Here is a 21,383-nt window from a genome sequence, read left to right as displayed (position 1 = left end):
GACTCTTCACACGGCCTTGGAGCCCACCTAGAAGACCTAGGTGAGAGAGCAGCTTGCTTCTGTCTAAAGAAACACCCCAAAGTTCACAAGAGCAGCAGCACAAACACTCTGACTCGATAAGGCAGAGGAAACCAAGTCCTGAAAGCTGTCCTCTGATCCCACACCCAACACTATACTGCATTTGCACTGTACCAAATACTACACACAGGCAGGTAAATTTAAACTGAAAGCCAACCTGATCTACACAGCTACATAGCAAGGTCTAAGCCAGCAAGGGCTACACAGTGAGACCCTGTCTTTCAAAACAAAACAAGTTAGTACTGTCAAAGGGTAACAGGTGGGTCACACGACCTCTGGAAGATCAGACAGTGCTCCTGGTACATACCTGCAATCTCAGGATCAGGATTTTAGGCTAGTTTTGGCTATATATCCAGCTCAAAGTTACCTTAGTCCACATGAAAACTCGCCTCAAAAGTGAGAGCTTACTTTAAATGGGCAGAATCTTAAGCTTAGTATTCTCAGAATTACATGATAATTTATGTATACACTCCCAGTAAATATATGTGAGCTTCTGGGCCCTCTGAGTTCTTTTCAATCTTTTGATTATGCTGTAGACAATGGAAACACAAATAACACATGCCTAATGATCTATTTCCTCATTTCTCAATCACCAAATATAAAGCAAACCAAAGATTTCACCCATGTTCACCTAGTTAGAACTTATCTACAAATTAATTCTAAAAAATCGCTCTGTTTATTATTGAGAAGACTCAAAGCTTCACAAATTACGTTTAAGGAAATCAGTTCAAAACAGCAGTGCACAAATGTGTTTAAAACAGCAAGTCCAAAGGGGAGCTGTTTCAATGCGAGTGCTTTCTCTAAGTCGGAAGTGCAGTGAGGCAGCTGACAGACGTGAATGATTATCTTACAAAACTTGGTCTTCAGTTGAAGAGACTAAAGTCTTCTTATAATAGCAATGGAAAGGATCACAAAAATCTCAAGGTCAAAACAAACAAACCCTGAAACATCAGAAGCACACAGTAGCCCCAGGCAGGCAAACACATGGCATTAAATACTACAATAAAAAAAAATACCATTCTAAAAAAACAATGATCCTCCCAAAGGAGAAAAAAAAAAGGCACAGATTAACATCACAAATGATGAAAACTAAATTAACAGAACATAGCAAACACTGGTCATTAATATCCCTAATGTAAATGGACTCAACTCACCTATAAAAAGGCACAGGCTGACAGACTGGATACAAAAACAGAATCCATCCTTCTTCTGCATACAAGAAACACACCTCAACCTCAAAGACAGACATCATCTCAGAGTAAAGGGTTGGGAAAAAATATACCAATCAAATGGACCTAAGAAACAAGCTGGTGTAGCTATCCTAATATCTAACAAAACAGACTTTAAGCTAAAATCAAACAAAAGAGACAAAGAAGGACATTTCCTATTAATCACATGAAAAATTCATCAAGAGGAAATTTCAATACTGAACATCTATGCCCGAAATACAAGGGCAGCCTCATATGTGAAAGAAACACTTTTAAAGCTTAAATCATACATTAAACCCCACACACTAGTAGTGGGAGACTTCAACACTCCCCTCTCACCACTGGACAGGTCAATCAGACAAAAAATAAACAAGGAAATAAGAGAACTAACAGATGTTACGACTCATCTACAGAATATTCCATCCAAACAGAAAAGAATATACCTTTTTCTTGGCACCTCATGGAACCTTTTCAAAAATTGACCACATACTCAGTCACAAAACAAACCTCAACAAATACAAAAAAATAGGAATAACCCAATGTTATCGGATCACCATGGACTACAAATTATAAGAAATAAAACCCTTTCTTCAAAAAAAAATGATTCTATGCACTTTAACCAACAAGTGGGTTTAAAAATACAAATTATGGGGCTGGGAGGTGGCTCAGCAGTTAAAAGCACTGGCTGCTCTTCAGAGGACCTGGGTTCAATTCCCAGCACCCACATGGCAGCTCACAACTATCTATAATTCCAGTTCCAGGGGACCCAACACCCGCGGCAAAACACAAATACACATAAAATAAAAATAAAATAAATTTTTAAAAAATCAAATTACAAGACAATTTTGTTTGGGTTCTCAAAATCAAAAGAAAAGAAAATCTAAATATAAGTGCTAATAATATAAAATAAAACACTATTTACCTTTGGTCAAAAAGACCTAAATTAGTTCTAAGTATGTTTTAACCACTTTAAAATGTATTCTTTGTACATTAATATAAACTATGTTAAAATCTTACAAGTAGGTGTCAAAATTATGCTAACTTATAGGGATTAAGGATGAAAACAAGGAAAGGATGTTTAAGGATGATAAAGAATGGACCATAGAGCACTTTCTCACACAGTTCGTCGTTTTATTCAGCAGGCCTAGACATCTCAATGTGTTTCAAAACCAATCCAAGCTGGAAAATCAATCCAAGCTTTGACATTTACCAGCAGGCTGTTCAGAGCAGCAATGAGGCAGACGGTGGCACTTTGCAGGGTCAGCGCAGCAGTGTTTGCCTGCCAGAAGGAAATGTGCACTCTGCTGCTTTCAGGAGCTCATGCGCAACCACAGTGAAGCCCTGACAACACTGGGGCATTAAGCTGCCTTAACTTTCTCATTTCTTTGCTACTGCAGAAATAGGAATGAACTTCCCACTCAGAAGGCAGACGCAGGTGGCTCTCTATAAGCTTGAGGCCAGCCTGGTCCACAAAACAGTTCCAAGACAGCCAGGGCTACATAGTAAAACGCTGTCTCAATAAACTAAAATAGATAGATAGATAGATAGATAGATAGATAGATAGATAGATAGATAGATAGATAGACAGACAGATAGATAAAAAGAATGATGTTTGAGTATATTCTACAAAGGCATTTTTCTCCAAGGTGTGCTGGCTGGTCTTATGTCAACTTGACACAGAAAACGAGGTATCTGAAAGGAGGGAGCCTCAATTGAGAAAAGCTTCCATAAAATCTGGCTATCAGGCATTTACTAGTGATTGATGGGGGAGGGCCCAGGCCACTTTGGGTGGAACTATATCTATCCCTGGGCTGGCGGTCCTGGGTTCTATAAGAAAGCCATGGAGAGTAAGCCAGAAACAGCACTCCTCTGTGTCCTCTACACCAGCTCCTGCCTCTAGGTTCCTGCCCTGTTTGAGTTCCTGCCCTGACTTCCTTAGATGTGTGATGTGGAAGAATAGAATAAACTAACTGGACCCTTTCCTCCCCAACTTGCTTTTTGGTCACAGTGTTTCCTTGCAGCAACAGAAACCCTACCTGAGACAGAAGGCAAATTCAAACTGCACCATAAACATTTCTCACCTGTAAACAATCAAGCAAGTCCACACTAACAAAGAATAAATCTGGCCAGTTTGACACACAACTTATTCTCCTTCATTTAGCACTGGCACCTATTATCCATTACGAATTAGGCTATGAATCTTGCTAGAAACCCATTTTCATGCCGTCATTCTGTGGCTCAAAACCTGCAAAGCTTCTTCCCTGCCAGCTCTAAATCCCCCAGTCAGGCTCTCAAGGACCATCCTCCCCGGGCCCAGCCTCCTCACTGGACTGTGTCCTGCCACCTTCACCGTTCCAGTCCTCTTCGCACTGGCCTCCACTACTTAAACCAACATGTACTACATCCAGAGTGATCTGCTTTCTCCATCCTCTATTCTCCTGTCTCAAGTAGTACATGACACCTACACTGACAGATCTTCTTATCAAGTCCATTTGTATCACAGCTCCTGAACTGGAAAGGTCTCAAAATACCTCCACTTTTTTTTCCTCTTTGATATACAGGGGGAAATAAAAACTTGTAACCCAACCAGTTGCTCAGCAAACTGAGGCAGAAGAATCTTGAATTAGAAGAGACTAATGTTTGAAAAACAAAAACAAAAAGAAAGTGCATATATATGACATATCCCAACATGCCCCCCGCCCTGTGTGTGTCTAGAACTCTGTGCAATTCTCATGTACAATAGCTGTAGTTCCACGCTCACAAGAAAGAGCAAAAGAGTGCACTGCACTTCAGAGTATAAGGAAACAGCAACAAAAACAGTAAGCAGCGATGAGAGGACTGTGTGACTGAATTCATTCTCTTCTTCCCAACCACACCTGCTCCTACCTCCTGGAGTTTCGTATTTGTTTTGATTTTATGTATATTGGTGTTCTGTCTGTACATCTGCCTGTGTGCTCTATGCACATATTGCCTGGTGCCTTTTGGGAGCCAGAAGGGCCTCTAATGCCCAGAACTGGAGTTAGAGATGGGTGTGAGCTACCATGTGAATACTGGGAACCACATCCAGGTCCTTTAGGACAGCCTTACCTGCTAAGCCATCTCTTCAGCCCTGAATTCTTTTTAAGTACGCTATTGGTAAATTTTGTGGTTTATTACTATTAATAAACTACTTACAATATCTTCCACAGGGGATTTTTCACTGTATACTGGTAAGAACTGCTATCCTACATAGCAAAGAGCATGCTAGACAAATAGAAGGCAAGCAATAATTAGCCAATGAGTGTGTCCAGTTAATCAATCAGTTATGTATTAATTAATTAATTAATGTTCAGCTGGCTGATGATGATTGATGAAAATAAAAATATAAACACGGAATGACAGAGCTGTCATGATTGTGGACAGTTTCTCAAAGATCGAGCCTAATATTTTGATATCACATCATGGCTACTGCTCTCTAATCCTAATGTTTAAGTTAAGGCAGTTTCTATGGTAGTAATATACCTCTTGTGCAACACTGTGGCCATGATTCAAATCTTGGGTAAACTTAGTGAATGATGAACTTATTTTCCAATGTAATCAGAGACGGGGTAACTTGTTCTGCACACAAGAAAGACTGGCTGTGTCATACAAATCTGGTTCTGTATTAAAATGTCTTTGTTGGGGGTGGGGGTTGCCCTAGTTTTGTTTTTTCTGAAACAGGGTCTCACTATATAGTCCTGGTTGTCCTGGAACTAACTATATAGACCATGCTGGCCCTGAACTCACAGATAACTGTCTGCCTCTAACCTCCTGAGTGCTGAGATTAAAAATGTCTGCCACCACACCCAGGCTTTAAAACGGTGCTTTTACAAGAAGGAAGGTCCTGAGCACTGCAAGTCCCTCAGTGCCAATTACAATTTAAACTCAGATTGACTATTTCAGATCTAAAATGCTTGAGATCAGAAATAGTTTTGATTTTTAAGGGTTTTTCAGGGGAGGTGAGAGCTACCAGAAATGTTCAACTTGTGTGTCACTTTTAACTAATTAAACTCACTTTTCAGTATTCCCTGAATTGACAGTAACATAAGCCAGTGATTTGATTTTGAGACCCACTCCAAATCCTGAAACTGCATATCCTTCCCTGAAAGCTCTGAAAGCCCTTTGAATATATACAAGAGATGGTGAGCGTGAACCGACCCTGGCCAAGAGTCTTCTGTCTCCTGTTGCCTTGGCATCCTCACACTCTAGAAAGTGAAGCTGACAGTGAGCTTCTAGCATTTATTTCCTCCTCACACTCTAGAAAGTGAAGCTGACAGTGAGCTTCTAGCATTTATTTCCTCCTCACACTCTAGAAAGTGAAGCTGACAGTGAGCTTCTAGCATTTATTTCCTCCTCACACTCTAGAAAGTGAAGCTGACAGTGAGCTTCTAGCATTTATTTCCTCCTCACACTCCAGAAAGTGAAGCTGACAGTGAGCTTCTAGCATTTATTTCCTCCTCACACTCTAGAAAGTGAAGCTGACAGTGAGCTTCTAGCATTTATTTCCTCCTCACACTCCAGAAAGTGAAGCTGACAGTGAGCTTCTAGCATTTATTTCCTCCTCACACTCTAGAAAGTGAAGCTGACAGTGAGCTTCTAGCATTTATTTCCTCCTCACACTCCAGAAAGTGAAGCTGACAGTGAGCTTCTAGCATTTATTTCCTCCTCACACTCCAGAAAGTGAAGCTGACAGTGAGCTTCTAGCATTTATTTCCTCCTCACACTCCAGAAAGTGAAGCTGACAGTGAGCTTCTAGCATTTATTTCCTCCTCACACTCCAGAAAGTGAAGCTGACAGTGAGCTTCTAGCATTTATTTCCTCCTCACACTCCAGAAAGTGAAGCTGACAGTGAGCTTCTAGCATTTATTTCCTCCTCACACTCCAGAAAGTGAAGCTGACAGTGAGCTTCTAGCATTTATTTCCTCCTCACACTCTAGAAAGTGAAGCTGACAGTGAGCTTCTAGCATTTATTTCCTCCTCACACTCTAGAAAGTGAAGCTGACAGTGAGCTTCTAGCATTTATTTCCTCCTCACACTCTAGAAAGTGAAGCTGACAGTGAGCTTCTAGCATTTATTTCCTCCTCACACTCTAGAAAGTGAAGCTGACAGTGAGCTTCTAGCATTTATTTCCTCCTCACACTCTAGAAAGTGAAGCTGACAGTGAGCTTCTAGCATTTATTTCCTTCTTTGTGCTGCCTAAGAGGCAGTCACTATTCAGATCCACAAAACCAGACTTCAGAGAAAGCTTAGGTCAGTAATGCCTGGAAACACCCAAACAACAAACAAATAGCCCCAAAGAATGTCCTACTCGACAATTCCAAGGATATAATTAATTGTTTCTATCTGTTTCCCTCTGTCCCTTCCCCTTCAGGCTGAGATATCTACTTTCTGCTTCCTTACATCCTAGAAAAAAGCAAGAAAAGTATAACCATTGTGTTTTAAATTTTAGTACTTGCTCGCCTTCAGAGCTGACAAGGACACTCACCTTGTTTGGACTTTTAAGCTTCAATAAAATTTCAGTGTAGTAATTAAGTGACATGCTTTTTAAATAAATTGTTCAGTATTTTTCAGCTGATCATAACACACTGGTTTTCTCAAGTTCTCATGGAAACCAAGGGTTTTGCCTCCTGGTACAATAAAGGTTCAAACCTTTGGGGCTTCTCTCTAACTTACTCATTAACCTTACATGAGTAATTGTTTCACTGAAATATGTACAATGATGACTTTCTAATTCTATCATTCCTTCCATATTTATTGGTTCATAGTCTCCTCATCAAACAGGGTTATGAAGCTACTCTGAAATAAAGTTGACACAGGTACAGCAGGCGAAAAGATTAATTCTTTTTCATTTCCAATTGCCAGAGTAAGGGACTGGTACCCTAGTTACCACCAAATGTCATCTATGAAAAACAAAACAAACAAAAAAGGGGGTGGAGGGAGGTTTCTTTAGGATTTATTTTATTTTTGACCTCTGCACACACACAAACACATGTATATGAAGACAAACACACACACACACACCAGAAGTAGCTCTCAGAATCAACTGACTTTTTCTAACAAGAGTAGTAGCATTCTATTTAGTAACAAATATTTTAGTTACTCACTTAATAAATGCTGGCGGCATGTCTCTCTTCAAAATCTGATCCTCGGTGGTCTGAACTGTCTCTTTTCCAACCTACAAGAGGAAGGTATGAGTCAAGTATTAAGTTCTGGGACTATCAGTAACTTTTACTTAAGCAGTCTCAAACATACTTTAAGACACAATGAGTCCAGTATGGTAGCATACGCCTGCAATCCTATCACTCAAGTTTGAGACCAGCCTGGATAGACAGTACCAGTCAAAACAACAACACCACAACAAAAACCCTCCATAATCTACTCTCAAAAGAAAATTTTTGTATTTTCAATTATTAAGATCAATCAAACCAGGCATGGTGGCACACAGCTGTAACCCCAATATGTAGGAGATTAAAAAAGAAGGCCCAAGAATTCAGGGTTATTCTTATTTACATAGCATGAGAACTTGTCTCAAAAGGGGAAGAAAGGATAACATGTTTTCACAATATAATTATAAAACAATATGAAGTTCAAGCACAGCTCTAGAGTAACTTTGGGCATGACTGAAAATAGTGAGAAAATAAAGAAACCTGTTGAAAATACACATGCATATGCTACACTACACTGAAAAACATCTCTAAAAGGCCACATGAAGTATACAACTTGAGCAGACTAAAATGAATATACAAAATATTTTGCACAGAAATACATATGGAGGAGGGAGGAGAGGCTGGAAGAAATATCTGATGAAATTCTGACTTTGATACTAGAAATCAACCAAGAAAACATGCAACTTTAATAGCAACACACATATGTATATATGTGTATGTATGTATAGAAATATATATAAACCTGAAAATAACATGCATTTACATAGTTTAAGAACAACTTGAAAAGAAATAACATATACTTTTGAATGCCAACAGTGTAATAGACAGCTCCACATTCTGCGAGCAGCAATATAAACTTACACATTCTCTTTTGGCATTTGCTTCTATATCTTAGGAAACATAAAAATTGTCACAACTAAGAACTCCAAACTGAGAGACTAGGCCTTACAAGCAGTATCACCAAATGTGAGTATTACAACATTCACAAAAGTATTCACTACGATGTCACTCTTAACAGCCAACATTCTTTTAAAATGACTTACGAAAATAACTAGCAGAAACAGTTAAGAAAAGTAAGGTCATCCTAATTTGGAGAAAGGCCAGTATGATTATACAGACTCAGAGCTGTAGGAAAATATTTCACTTAGAAGAACCATCATCTCAGCAGTCAGGAAGCAAAGGCAAGAGTTGACCAGCGTACAGCCTGGTCTACAGAGTGAGCTCCAGGCCACTCTAAAATCACAAACAGATCTGCAGCTATAGCTCGGTGCTAAAGCACTGGGCTGGCACATACAAGGCTTTGGGTTCAAGTCCCAGCTCAGAAAAGAAGGAATTATATCTTTTTAAATACAATATGCTCAGTAACAAAGGCAAACCACATTACAGCACAGAAATGTGAAACTTTGTAAGCCCTTGTTAAGGAGCATCTTCATCCTACTTAGTCATTTAACTTCTGATTTGAGTTTAAAGAAAAAAGTGAAGCCGGGTGATAGTAGCACGTGCTTTTAATCCCAGCATTTGGGAGGCAGAGGCAAGCAGATCTCTGTGAGTTCAAGGCCAGTTTGGCCTACAGAGTGGGTTCCAAGACAGCCAGGGATACATAGAGAAACCCTGTCTAGAAAAAAAAAAAAAAAAGCTGAAAAAAAGTGAGCAAGAAAAATCCCTAAATATACAATAAATTAGCTAAAAAAAAAAAAAAGCTACAATAAACTATTCTTAGGAAACACAAGTCATGCATAAATTACTGAAGACAGGTTTTTTTTTTTTCTATCAAGTCAATAGCTGAGAAAAAGCATCACACAGTACTGTGTAAGAGCCAGCGCTTCTATAGACAATAGACTGTCTGTAGCATAGTAAAAGCCTTTCAAATCAGCAGCTGGCTTAAGAGTTTCTCAGATCAAATATGACAGAACATTTCCAGTGTCTGTTCACTATGCTTGCAGCTGAAAGCAACCATTCAAAAAGCTATGGGCCATGATTTCATGAAGTAAAAGACAAAGTTCAGGCATGAAGTCACCAGTTCATATTAAGTATAATGGGCTTAGAATATTCACAGTTAAGACACATGGAGAACACACGGGGAGCAGGGGGACAGAGAAACAGAAAACAGGAGGAGGGAGGAAAATGGAACATTTCTCTCAAATCTCCATTAGAAAAGTGAGGGTTATTCAGAGTTACTGAGCCAAATGTTAGATACTAACTGCTCCAGGTACTGAAGATGAAGCAGACAGTAAGTTTCCTGGCACTATGGAACTCATATACTAGTTGAATTAGACAGTCACAGTAAATAGGCTGTGAATGTGGCTCAGTTGGTAGAGTGCCTGTCTCACATGCCGGAAGCCCTGGGTTTGATCAACACGGCATAACTCAGGAGTGGTAGGATACTCTGGAGGCAGATAAACCTGGCGCACAGATATACATACATAGGCAAAATGCTCACGCACATAAAATAAAAAATTTAAAACTAAATAAAAGCAGACAAAACAGTCTATAATGAAGAAACAACACTAGAGCTGAGACTTTGAAGCTAATCTCATCCTGAAGATCTGGGCCTAGTGGCCATGCTACTCAGGAGACCAGAGTAGGAAGACTGTAAGTTCTAGGCCACCCTGCTTACCTTACTGAGATCCTGTGTCAAAAGCATAAACCTATTCCGTCTAATCCCCATCTTGTTTGTTCTGTTGTATTTTCATGTATAAAACATGGGAACTGTTTTCATGGTCACAGGGAGACTGGAGGAAACATATTCCCTGTCATCTCTTGCTTGGTAATTTCTTTTTTTTTTCCTTTATTTTTTTTAAAGGAAAACAAACTATCTTTTTTTTTCATTATACATACCAATCCAAGTTCCCACTCCCTCCCCTCCTCCCATTCCCTCTACATACTCTCCCACCCCATCCCCATCCAATAATCCAATCCTCAGAGAGCATGAGGCACATTGCTTTGTGGAAGGTAAAAGGCCCTCCCTACTACATCTAGGCTGAGCAAGGTATCCCTTAAAATAGAACAGGTTCCCAAAAAGAAAGTATATGCAGTAGAGATAAATCCTGGTGCCACTGCCAGTGGCCCCTCAGTCTGCCCCAGCCATGCAACTGTCAACCACTATCAGAGGGACTAGTTTGGTCCTATGCTAGTTCCTTCCCAGTCCAGCTGGAGTTGGTGAGCTCTCATTAGCTCAGGTAAACTGTTTCAGTGGGTAAACCCCTCATGGTCTTGACCTCTTTGTTCTTACTCTCATTCCTCCTACTCTTCAACTGGACTTTGGGAGCTCAGTCCAGTGCTCCGGTACGGGTCTCTGCCTCTGTTTCCATCAGTTGCTGGATGAAGGTTCTATGGTGATATTTAAGATAGTCATCAGTCTGACTACAGAGCAAGTCAAGATCAGGCCCCCTCTCCTCTATTGCTTAGGGTCATCTTTGTGGATTCCTGGGAATTTCTCTAGAGCCAGGTTTCTTGCTAGCCCCATAATGGCTCCCTCAATCAAGAAATCTCTTTCCTTGTTCTCATCTCTGTCCTTGCTCCTTCTCAACTATCCCATTCCCTCAAGTTCTCCTCACCCCTCCCCTTTTTCCCTTCTCTTCCCCTTCTACCCTCCGTTCTTCCTCCATCCCCATGCTCCCAATTTTGTCAGGCGATCTTATCTGTTTTGACTTTCCAGGTGAATCTATATATGTTTTTCTTAGGGTTCACCTTGCTTCTCTAGGATCATGAACTCTAAGCTCAATATCCTTTGTTTATAGCTAGTATCCACTTATGAATGAGTACATACCATAGTCATTTTTTTGGGTCTGTGTTACCTCACTCAGGATAGTGTTTTCTAATTCCATCAATTTGCATGCAAAATTCAAGATGTCATTGTTTTTTACAGCTGAGTAGTACTCTAATGTGAACTTCTGAAGGGATCACCATCCCTGACATCAAGCTCTATTACAGATATATCAATGAATATATTCAATATATCATTCAATATATCAATGAAAACAGCTTGGTACTGGCATAAAAACAGAGAAGTTGACCAATGGAATCAAATTGAAGACCCGGATATATTAATCCACACATCTATGAACACCTGATTTTTGACAAAGAAGCTAAAATTATACAATGGAAAAAAAGAAAGTATCTTCAACAAATGGTGCTGGCATGTCAATATGTAGAAGAATGAAAATAGATCCATATCTATTCCCATGCACAAAACTCAAGTCCAAATGGATCAAAGACCTCAATATTAATCTGACCACACTGAACCTGACAGAAGAGAAAGTGGGAAGTAACCAATGCATGGGTACTGGTGACCACTTTCTATATATAACAACAGTAACAAAGACACCGAGAGTAACAATAAATAAATCGGACCTCCTGAAACTGAGAAGCTTCTGTAAAGTAAAGGACACGGTCAATAAAACAAAATGACAGCCTACTGAATGGGAAAAGGTCTCACCAATCCCATATCTGACAAAGGACTGATCTCCAAAATATATAAAGAACTCAAGAAATTAGACATCAAAATTCTAAATAACCCAATTAAAAAATGGGGTACAGAACTAAACAGAGAATTTTGAACAGAAGAATCTCAAATGGCCAAAGGATACTTAAGGAAATGTTCAATATCCTTAGCCATCGGGGAAATGCAAATCAAAATATCTCTGAGATACCATCTTACACCTGTCAGAATGGTGAAGATCAAAAACACCAATGATAGCTTATCCTGGAGAGGATGAGGAATAAGCGGAACACTCATCCATTGCAAAGTATAACCACTTTGGAAATCAGTATGGCAGTTTCTCAGAAAATTGGGAATCAACCTACCTCAAGATCCAGCAATACCACTGTTGGGCATATACCCAAAATATGCTCAATCATACTACAAAGGCATTTCTTCAACTATGTTCATAGGAGCATTATTTGTAATAGCCAGAACCTGGAAACAACCTAGATGCTCCTCAACCGAAGAATGGATAAAGAAAATTGCTTGGTGATTTCGAATCTCAAAGTTTTGTCTTTGATTAGCCTAGAAAGGCTTTATCAGTGGTTCACAAACCAGGAGATATCATTATGGCCCATTATAGCCTTAGAAATTTGCTTCTTTGGATGTCCTGGACTTTATGATACTTATGTAATAGAACACTGAACTGTCGAGAGGTAGAACAGAGGATGACAGCACTTCAACAGACCTGCTGGTCAGGTAGCCTAACTCCCTACCAGTCCCTAGCTGAAGCCAGTACAGCTGGTCTTTCTGATTCAGTAAATCATGTACTCAAACACATCTGACTGAACCCTTGCCTGGGCTCATTTTTATGGTTGAGCTATGTGATCCTTTTCTTCTCCACCTCAATGCTAAGTTCCAGGTCTCTTCTTTTGTAAAGAGATCATTTGGTAAAGACATAAAAAAGGTTCATGAGTAACTTAGAAATGACTTAACAGGAAGAATCAGGAGACAAGTTCAGCTTTAGAAGGTTCATGTTCCGTGTTTATAAGTCCAGTTTTAAGATTCAATGATGTATCTCACACTTGTACGACACCAAGTCACCAAAACACCTAGCCTACTAAGCCAAAGGCCGATACATGATAGAATATGGTTGCTCATTTATTGTTCCAGATTCTTATAACCAATTCGTATAGTATAAGTGGTAGCTATAGTGTTTTACAAAAGAAGGCAAGGCGGCAGGCATGGTTGTGCATACTGTAATCTTCACAATCTTTAATGAGGTAGGAGAACTGTGAGGTAAGAATCCAGCCTGTGTTACACAGTGAATCAATGTTTAGACAACAGATTCCCTCCCTCCCTCCATCCATTCTTCCCTCCCTTCCTTTCAATACAAGGTCTCACTACATAGCTCTGGTTGGTCTAGAACTCGCTATACCGCTATACCGATTAGGATGGCCTTGAGACCAGGGTGACCTTGGTATCACAGAGATTCTACCTCTGGAAAACTGGGATTAAGAGTGTGCACCACCATACTCAGCTAGACAACAGGATCTTAGTGTAAGTCTTTATGTTGTTACAGTACACAGGACCAATCATTTATGTCCAACCAATCACAACCAATGCTGTGGGATAATACTCTTATACACTGTAAAGATTTGTCACTCGTATTAGTTTAATAAAATGATGATTGGCCAGTAGTCATGCAGGAAGTACAGGCAGGGTGACCAGACTAAAAGAATTCTGGGAAGAGGAAAGACAGAGAAACGGTCAGTCACCAGCCAGATGCAGAGAAAGCAAGATGAGAATGCCTCACTGAGAAAAGGTACCAAGCCATGTGGCTAAACATAGACAAGAACTGTGGGTTAATTTAAGTTGTAAGAACTAGTTAATAATAAGCCTGAGCTAATAGGCCAAACAGTTTATAATTAATATAAGCCTGTGTGTGTTTCTTTGGGACTGAAGGGCTGTGGGACTGGATTGGGGAGATGAGACTACAAACAAAAAGAGGCATCTACATGACACTTACTCCAAGTAAAGGATGAGAAAGAAATCTAAGATAAATCTTGCTCCAAGGGTCCAAGTCAAGAGGAATAGAGAGAAAGCCCAGAGCTTGGAGGGAAAGGAATGTTCAGGTAGAGCTGTTCAATGAGCAATCCACTTACCTGGGTTGGATGGAGTAGAGATTTGAAAGTAATGGTGAGGTGTCTCTCAAAGTTGCAGCCAATAAATGAAGTCAAGAGCTAACAACACTAACAGATAACAGCTGCTTAAAGAATAAGTTAGTACACAATGGTGCAGTGACTCCTACTTGTAATCACAGAACTCAAAGACCAAGGCAAGAGAACTGCTGTTTAACATGTAATTCAGATCTGCAGGCTTCCTTGAAAATTAGGAAAATCTGAGTATGTTAAGTAATATTTCCACAAGACAATAAACTGGAGATGGCAATAACTTGACAGGACGACTGTTCTACAACATAACTCCTTAGTGTCCCACAGTTGGCCTGCTTCACCCATTAATTACTTGGCTGCTGTTGTGTTTCCTAACTTTAACAAACAAGATTCAGTTTTAACCAGTATAGTGCATTAGGCTAGCTCCCTAGCTTTACTGAAAATGCCTATTGCACTAATGATGAAATGCCATGGGACAATGGTTTTACCCTGTAAACATTTGTTTCTTGTACTTGTTTAATAAGATGCCTACTGGCAGTAGCCAGGCAGGAAGTATAGGCAGGGCGACCAGACAGGAAGTAGAGGCAGGGCAATGAGAACAGGAGAATTCTAGGAAGAGGATTTGGCAGTCTGTATTTGTGACCCAGCCACAGAAGAAGAAAGATGTGACTGCCTTGTCAAATAAGGTACCTAGCCACGTGGATAACACAGACAAGAATAATGGGCTAATATAAGTTATAAGAGTTAATAAGTCAGAGCTACTAGGCCAATCAGTTTATAACTAATGTAGACCTCTGTGTGATTTCTTTGGAACTTAACCACTGTGAGAACCAGGCAGGACAGAAACAATGAAACATTCTATTGTCCCCCAATTATGTATCTACACACATGAAAAAAGTGAGACTGGAAAAAGGCATATCATGGAAAATAAAATTTCTTTTATTTTCTTGTTAATTCTTTTCTGTATATTCCAGATTTGGGGGGAAGGGGAAGTATGTATTGCCTTCATAATTAGGAAATTCTAGGCATGAGAGTCTATAATCTCAGCACTTGGGGGTTAAGACAAGAGGATTGTAAGTCTAAGGCTAGCCTATAATACAAAGAGAGTTCAAGGCTACATGGAGAGTTTGAGGCCAGCATGGCATATATAGTGATACTTTTCTTAAAATAAATATGTTAATAAATAAATCCATGTTTTATCAACAACACCCTTTAGCACATAACAATTTATGAAATATGAGAAACTATTAGTGCTGAAAGTTTCCACTTCTAACAAATTTCCACAAATAGAGCACAAGCATTGTGAGGCAATGACAGATGAACACTGTTAACCACAAGTTCTAATGTCACACAAGCTCATCCAGCGTCATAGTTTCCTGGAGCTCAAGTTAAGCTGCCTTGGCAGCAGCTGTTTATTCTAATCCAACAGCTGAGTGTGAGTGCATTAATTAAGGATGGGTAAATGTTAGCAGAGCAGTTTGGTTCACTAGAACCCTATTTAAAAAGGCACTGTGAGTAGGCTTCCAAAGTGCAAAGGCTTCCACGTACAAATACTTCATCCTCTCTCAACTCAAAATTCTTCCTTAGGCTTCACAACCACTTACATCTGTCTTCCAGAGAGCCATCAAATTCACAGGAAAATGGGCCATAAGTTAAGGCCACAATCTTCCTCATCACCCACTTTTTCCCCCAATTCCCCAAAGAAACATAAGCTAGGCCCCTCCCACTTCATGGATTGGCAACTGTAGGGTGAAAAAGAATATAGCAGTCTATTCCAGATACCTCATTTTAGAAATGAAGCTCAGGGGCTGGAGATGTAGCTTGGTGATAGAGAATCTGTCTAGCATGTGCAAGGTTCTGCATTCAATTTCCAGGAGAAAGAAAAGGAGGCAGGCAGGCAGGGAGGGGGGAGAGGGGAACAATGAGGTTAGCAAAGGTTATTTCTCTTAAGAAAGTTGAGAGGCCTGCCAAATACTAAAGTGGTTTTCAAGCTGATTTCACATATACCTAAGTGAATTCTAGATCCTCCAACTCCCAAGTTTGGTCCTACCTAAAAGGATAGTAAGTCAAGCATTAGCTATAGGAAAATAAAAAAGAATGGATTTTTTTGTTGTTGTTTGGTTTGGGTTTTGATATTAAAAAGATTACTTAAAAGGAGAACTCAGTAGCATCCCAATTGATTATAATTAAATAATCATTGCATATTCATAAATACTGATGAGGAAAGATCTTTGGATGACCTGAATGTAATCTTTAATAAATGTTTCAAGTAGAGTACAATTCCTTAGGGGAGTTGTGACTTCAGGTCTAAGAATGGTTTGTCCCTCACAGCCATGACACACAGTGACTGGCACCGACTAAGAGCTCAGAAAACAAGCACTCACTGAAATAGGAAAATGATTTAATCAAGTAGCCAATTCTGTTAGTAGTCAATCCTATTAAACCCCTGTCTGTCCATAGCTACTCTTTAGTCCCTCCACTCCTCCTAATTTTTGAACAACTAAAAAAAAAAAATCTCTAATTTTCAATTGTTCAATATACGTAGAAACTCTAGCATTCTATAACTATATTAAGATGACCAGCTAGGATATGCCACTAAACAGTGATAAAAATATGAAAATAGAAAAGTTAAATACTATTGGGCATACCTTTAATCCTAGCACCTAGGAGGCAGAGCCAGGCAGTGTGAGTTTGAGGCCAGCCCGGTCCATAAAGCAAGTTCCAGGACAGCCAGGGTCACATAGAGAAACCCTGTCTATAAAAAGAAAGAGAAAAGCCGGGTGGTGGTGGCACACACCTTTAATCTCAGCAGAGGCAGGTGGATTTCTGTGAGTTCGAGGCCAGGTTGGTCTACGAGAGCTAGTTCCAGGACAGACTCCAAAGCTACAGAGAAACCTTGTCTCGAAAAAACAAAAGAAAAAATATAAAACAAATAAAAATAGATTAAAAAAATAAAGGAAGGAAGGAAGAGAAAGAGAAAGGAAGGAGGGAAAGGAGGGAGGAAGGGAGGGAGGGAAAGGGAAAGGAAGGAAGGAAAGGAGGGAGGAAGGGAGGGAGGGAAAAGCTAAACATTGCTAAAAGAAATCAGGCTGACATCACCACCTGCTGTGTCTTCCGCATGACTAGGGAAGAGAAATAGTACATGTGAATATACCATTCGTGCTTAGTGCCTTAAAATAGCCCAGAAATCTCACCAAAATCAAGTCTCCATCTTCTTCATTGCTACCCTCAATCAAACTTGCTTTTCTCAAAAGATTCTTCCACAAAAATATAAAACATACAAATTTTTCTGCTAGAATCACAAACACATTTTCCCCAACAGTTTTAGTTCACAAATATACAGTTTAAATGACATTGTAGCCTTTGTAGATAAGCCTAGACCGGTAGCCACCACCACCAAAACACTTTTCTTTGTGAGAAAATAACTCCCAACAGCCATTGTAAGTGAATTTTTGAAACAATCCACTTCCATGCTAGGAAGGCTAAATCCCACCCCATCCTGGAAAGCAATGTGGAGCAGCAGAAGGACCTGGCTTCGGAGTGAGGTGTCTGAGCCTTACATCCCTGCATGGTCTCCTTAACTGTTACTCAGCCTCAGTTTCCTTATCAATAAACAGGAAAAGTCAACTCTCTGGGGATCACTGAAGTAAAACACATATAAATTACCAGGAATAGGCCTGGTGGGTGACAGAGGCCACTGTTTACTGTTTGCAGGGTTTTTTCCTTAAGTGTGTGTGTGTGTGTGTGTTTACTTTTATTTTGTTGTTGTTTTGTTTTGTTTTCTGACTTGATAGGGTCTCGTAATGTAACCCTGGATGACCTATTGGCCAAGCTAGCATCACATTTGTGGCTAGTTTTCTCCCTCAACGTCTTCACTGCTAGGGTTGCAGGCATTCACAAAAATATAAATAAATAAATTTACTATAGCACAGACTTTAAGTCAGGATCTCTTATTATTTCATTAAATCCACAGCTATAGAATGTGGGCATCACACATTTTCTCATTTTATGGGGGGAGGAGGATTAATTGATTTGCCTAAAATGTTATTCAGATGTTGTTCACCTAATCAGATCATGTTCTAACCCTAACTGAAAGAAACCCCAGCAGAATAGAAGCTGCTGTCTATTATTATATCTCTTTAAAAGACAACGTGGGTTCCAATAATGTTTGATGCTTCCTGAAATTATTTTTCATGATCCGATACTCCTATAAAAATCTACGACATGGCAGGAACAGGAAAACTTGAAATTGACAATGAATAAATAGCATGTAGGATCAGGATATAATTTACCTTAGTCAGTGTTCTACTGCTATGAACAGAGACCATGACCACAACAACTCTTATAAAAGAAAACATTTAATGGAAGTGGCTTAGTTCAGAGGTTAGTCCACATCATCATGATGGCTAGCAGCATGCAGGCAGACATGGTGCTGGGGAAGGAGCTGAGAGTCCTACATCTTGATCTAGAAGCAACAATAAGTGAACTGAACTAGGCACAGCTTGAGCACAGGAGACCTCAAAGCCCACCCCCACAGTGGCACACTACTTCTAACAAAGTCACACCTAACAGTGCCCCTCCCTGTGGGCTTATGGGGGCCAATGACATTGAAACTACCACACAGTTTGACTCGTGTCTTTCCAATATCACTGCAAGGTTTCCATAAGTAAGATCAATCAGGCTCATTTGGGTTTGTTCTCCTTAACTGTTATTCACTTAGGAAATATCAAGTGAATAAAGGCTGAGCCTCCCTGACATCCACATTAAAGCTGGTAGCAGCAGCATTATGTCTTACAGAGACAGGAGGTATCCCAGGGGTACCCTGGCCAGCCGGTCTAGCCAATCAGTGAGCTCCAGATTTAGCAAAAAGATCCTGCACCAAAAATTAAGGTGCTGAGCTACTAAGAAAGACACTCAACATAAACATTCGGCCTCCACCTGCATGGCAGGTGTACAACACAGCCCCCACCCCCACCCCTGCCGCCAACGCCACTTCCCCTCCCACCCTCACCCCACTCCTCACCCCCCCACACTCCCACCTTTCTCTTTCCTGGTGCCAAAATCTGAAATAGTAACCCAGTGGCAAAAGTCTTTAAATGTCTTTATTAATGCTAAGAGCCATTCCACTTGCTAATTGGAAATTATTCAGAGTCCTTTTACAATACAGTAATTGAATCTGACTCCAGGCCATAATAAACACTCTGACCCATTATATCAGGGACAAATGCAACATTTCACTATTTCTTTGTTAGTGGACAAACAGCACTCAAGCCTCAGTTTCTCACAAGCAGCCAGAGCTCAAAATTCTATTCTGTAAAACACAGGAGTCAAATGACAAGGCTGACAATTAAAATGCTCGAAAAAGGGACTTTCAGGATATCTACAGTAAATAAACTTCCAAAGCTGTACCTTTAAAAGCTTTTCCTCTGAGTGGTGTTTGGTTTAACTGGGGCAGAGATGGGGTAGGGCAGGGGCACACATACCAAACGCACCAAACAACATGTAGCGGTCAGAAGACAATTGAGGAGTTGGTTCTCTCCTTCCCTGGAGATTGAACTCAGGTCATCAGACTTGCACAAGCACTTCTACCCACTGAGCCATCTTGCCCACCCTCTTCTAGGTGTTTTTATTTTGTCAACAAATGTAAGCACAGTTCAGTATGACTCCATACAGGCTGAGCAGAGATTTGATTGTAAACAGGCTGAAAAGTGAAATAAATAACACTGCACCTCCAGACCAAACTAGCCCAGGCGTACTGGTGGGAAAAAAACTGCAGGCCGCCAAGACAATACTGTTCAGAGTCTGTGCCTTCTGCAGGTATTTCATCCCAGCTCTAACACAGTGCTGCACTAGCCAAAAGAAAGACTTAAGGGAATACAACCTTGTTTCCTTTGCCATAGAAACCAGGCAGTGCATAGAAACCAGGCAGTTAATCCCAGTGGTGCACCACCTTTAATCCCAGAACTAGAGAGGATTATAAAACAGGAGGAAACAGCTCTCAGACACAGTCTCATTCTAGATTCCTGAAGGCAAGATCGCCATTTCAGACTGGGGTCGAGGTAAGAGCCAGTGACTGGCTGTTTTGTTTTTCGGATCTTCAGGTTGAACCCCAATTTCTCTCTCTCTGAGCTTTTATTAATCATGTTTCAATACATATATTGAAAAACATAACAAACAAGCAATAATACACAACAGACTCATAAACTGAGTATAATAGTGCACACCTGTAATCCCAGTATTGAAAAGGTAGAAGAAGGAGGAGGACTGTCATGAGTTTGAGGTGGGTCACTCTGGGCTACATACTGAATCCTGGGTCAGACTGGGCTCTGTGAGTCCTTATCTCAAAAAAAAGAAGAAAGAAGAAAGAAGAAAGAAGAAAGAAGAAGAAGAAGAAGAAGAAGAAGAAGAAGAAGAAGAAGAAGAAGAAGAAAAGGAGGAAGAGGAGGAGAAGAAGAAAAGGAGGAAGAGGAGGAAGAGGAGGAGAAGAAGAAGGAGGAGAAGGAGGAGGACGACGAGGAGGAGAAGGAGAAGGAAGAGAAAGAGGAGGAGGAGGGAAAAAAAACAACTGGATGAATGGCTATGATTGGGAGGCAGAGGTAGGAGGATCAAGAGTTTGAGGCCACATAGTTCTTGGCTACATAGCAAGCTTCCAAAAAACTAAACAACACACAGGCACACATGCTTGGAATTTGTAAAACAAACAAGTTGGCTCCTCCTCTGTTTTAGAGACAAGACATTCCCTAGAGTCTACACTCTTCTCAATTCACTGTTTAGCCCTAGCTGGTCTTGAACTTGTGTGTGCTACTGTGCCCAGTTAACAAATTAATTTTAAGAATTACTATTTGTCTAGAAAACACTGTGTGGTTTTTAATAGGTAAGGGAACTAGAGCTAATAGGATTTGAGTAATCTATCTATGTTCATCTCTTGATTTTGGGTTGCGTATGTCTTACGGCTATTAAAAAAATAATGTTAATATTTCATCATAATTTTAATGCCTTAAGAAATTTGGACTCTGCCCCTGCTGTGTATAAGGTTTTGATGAACTTGGGCTAGGACTGTGAGCCAGCCTCTAATGCTGGAGAGCACACATGCAATCAAAGTAGGCGAAAGGCCGTCTTTCAGAAGAATGCGCTGGGAAGACAAGAAGGGAAGCTTGTTTTCTTTTAGAGGCTATTTTTGAAGTGTGAGGGGATTTGCCTGAGAAAATGGGAGAATATTGAGAGTGACTATAAAGAAATAAGAGTATAAATGTGTTAAGAGTAGGGAGGGTTGGCAATGGGGCCACTAAGGTAGATCAGACCTGCTAACAAAGGG

General features: G+C 40.2%; 1 protein-coding gene across 2 annotated transcripts in view; it reads right to left on the bottom strand.

The window, feature by feature from the left end:
- Vcl (vinculin) overlaps positions 1-21,383 on the bottom strand; it is a 93,543-nt gene that overhangs the window by 57,599 nt on the left and 14,561 nt on the right. For both annotated transcript variants that reach the window (XM_048426422.3, XM_048426421.3), the window contains exon 2: positions 7,409-7,479. In XM_048426422.3, coding sequence (XP_048282379.1) covers positions 7,409-7,479 — 71 coding nt within the window. The remainder of the gene's footprint in view (positions 1-7,408; positions 7,480-21,383) is intronic.

Source organism: Myodes glareolus, chromosome 12, assembly GCF_982192425.1.
Source record: "Myodes glareolus chromosome 12, mMyoGla1.1, whole genome shotgun sequence".
NCBI classification, from domain to species: Eukaryota; Metazoa; Chordata; class Mammalia; order Rodentia; family Cricetidae; genus Myodes; species Myodes glareolus.
This window is presented reverse-complemented; position numbering and strand designations above follow the sequence as displayed.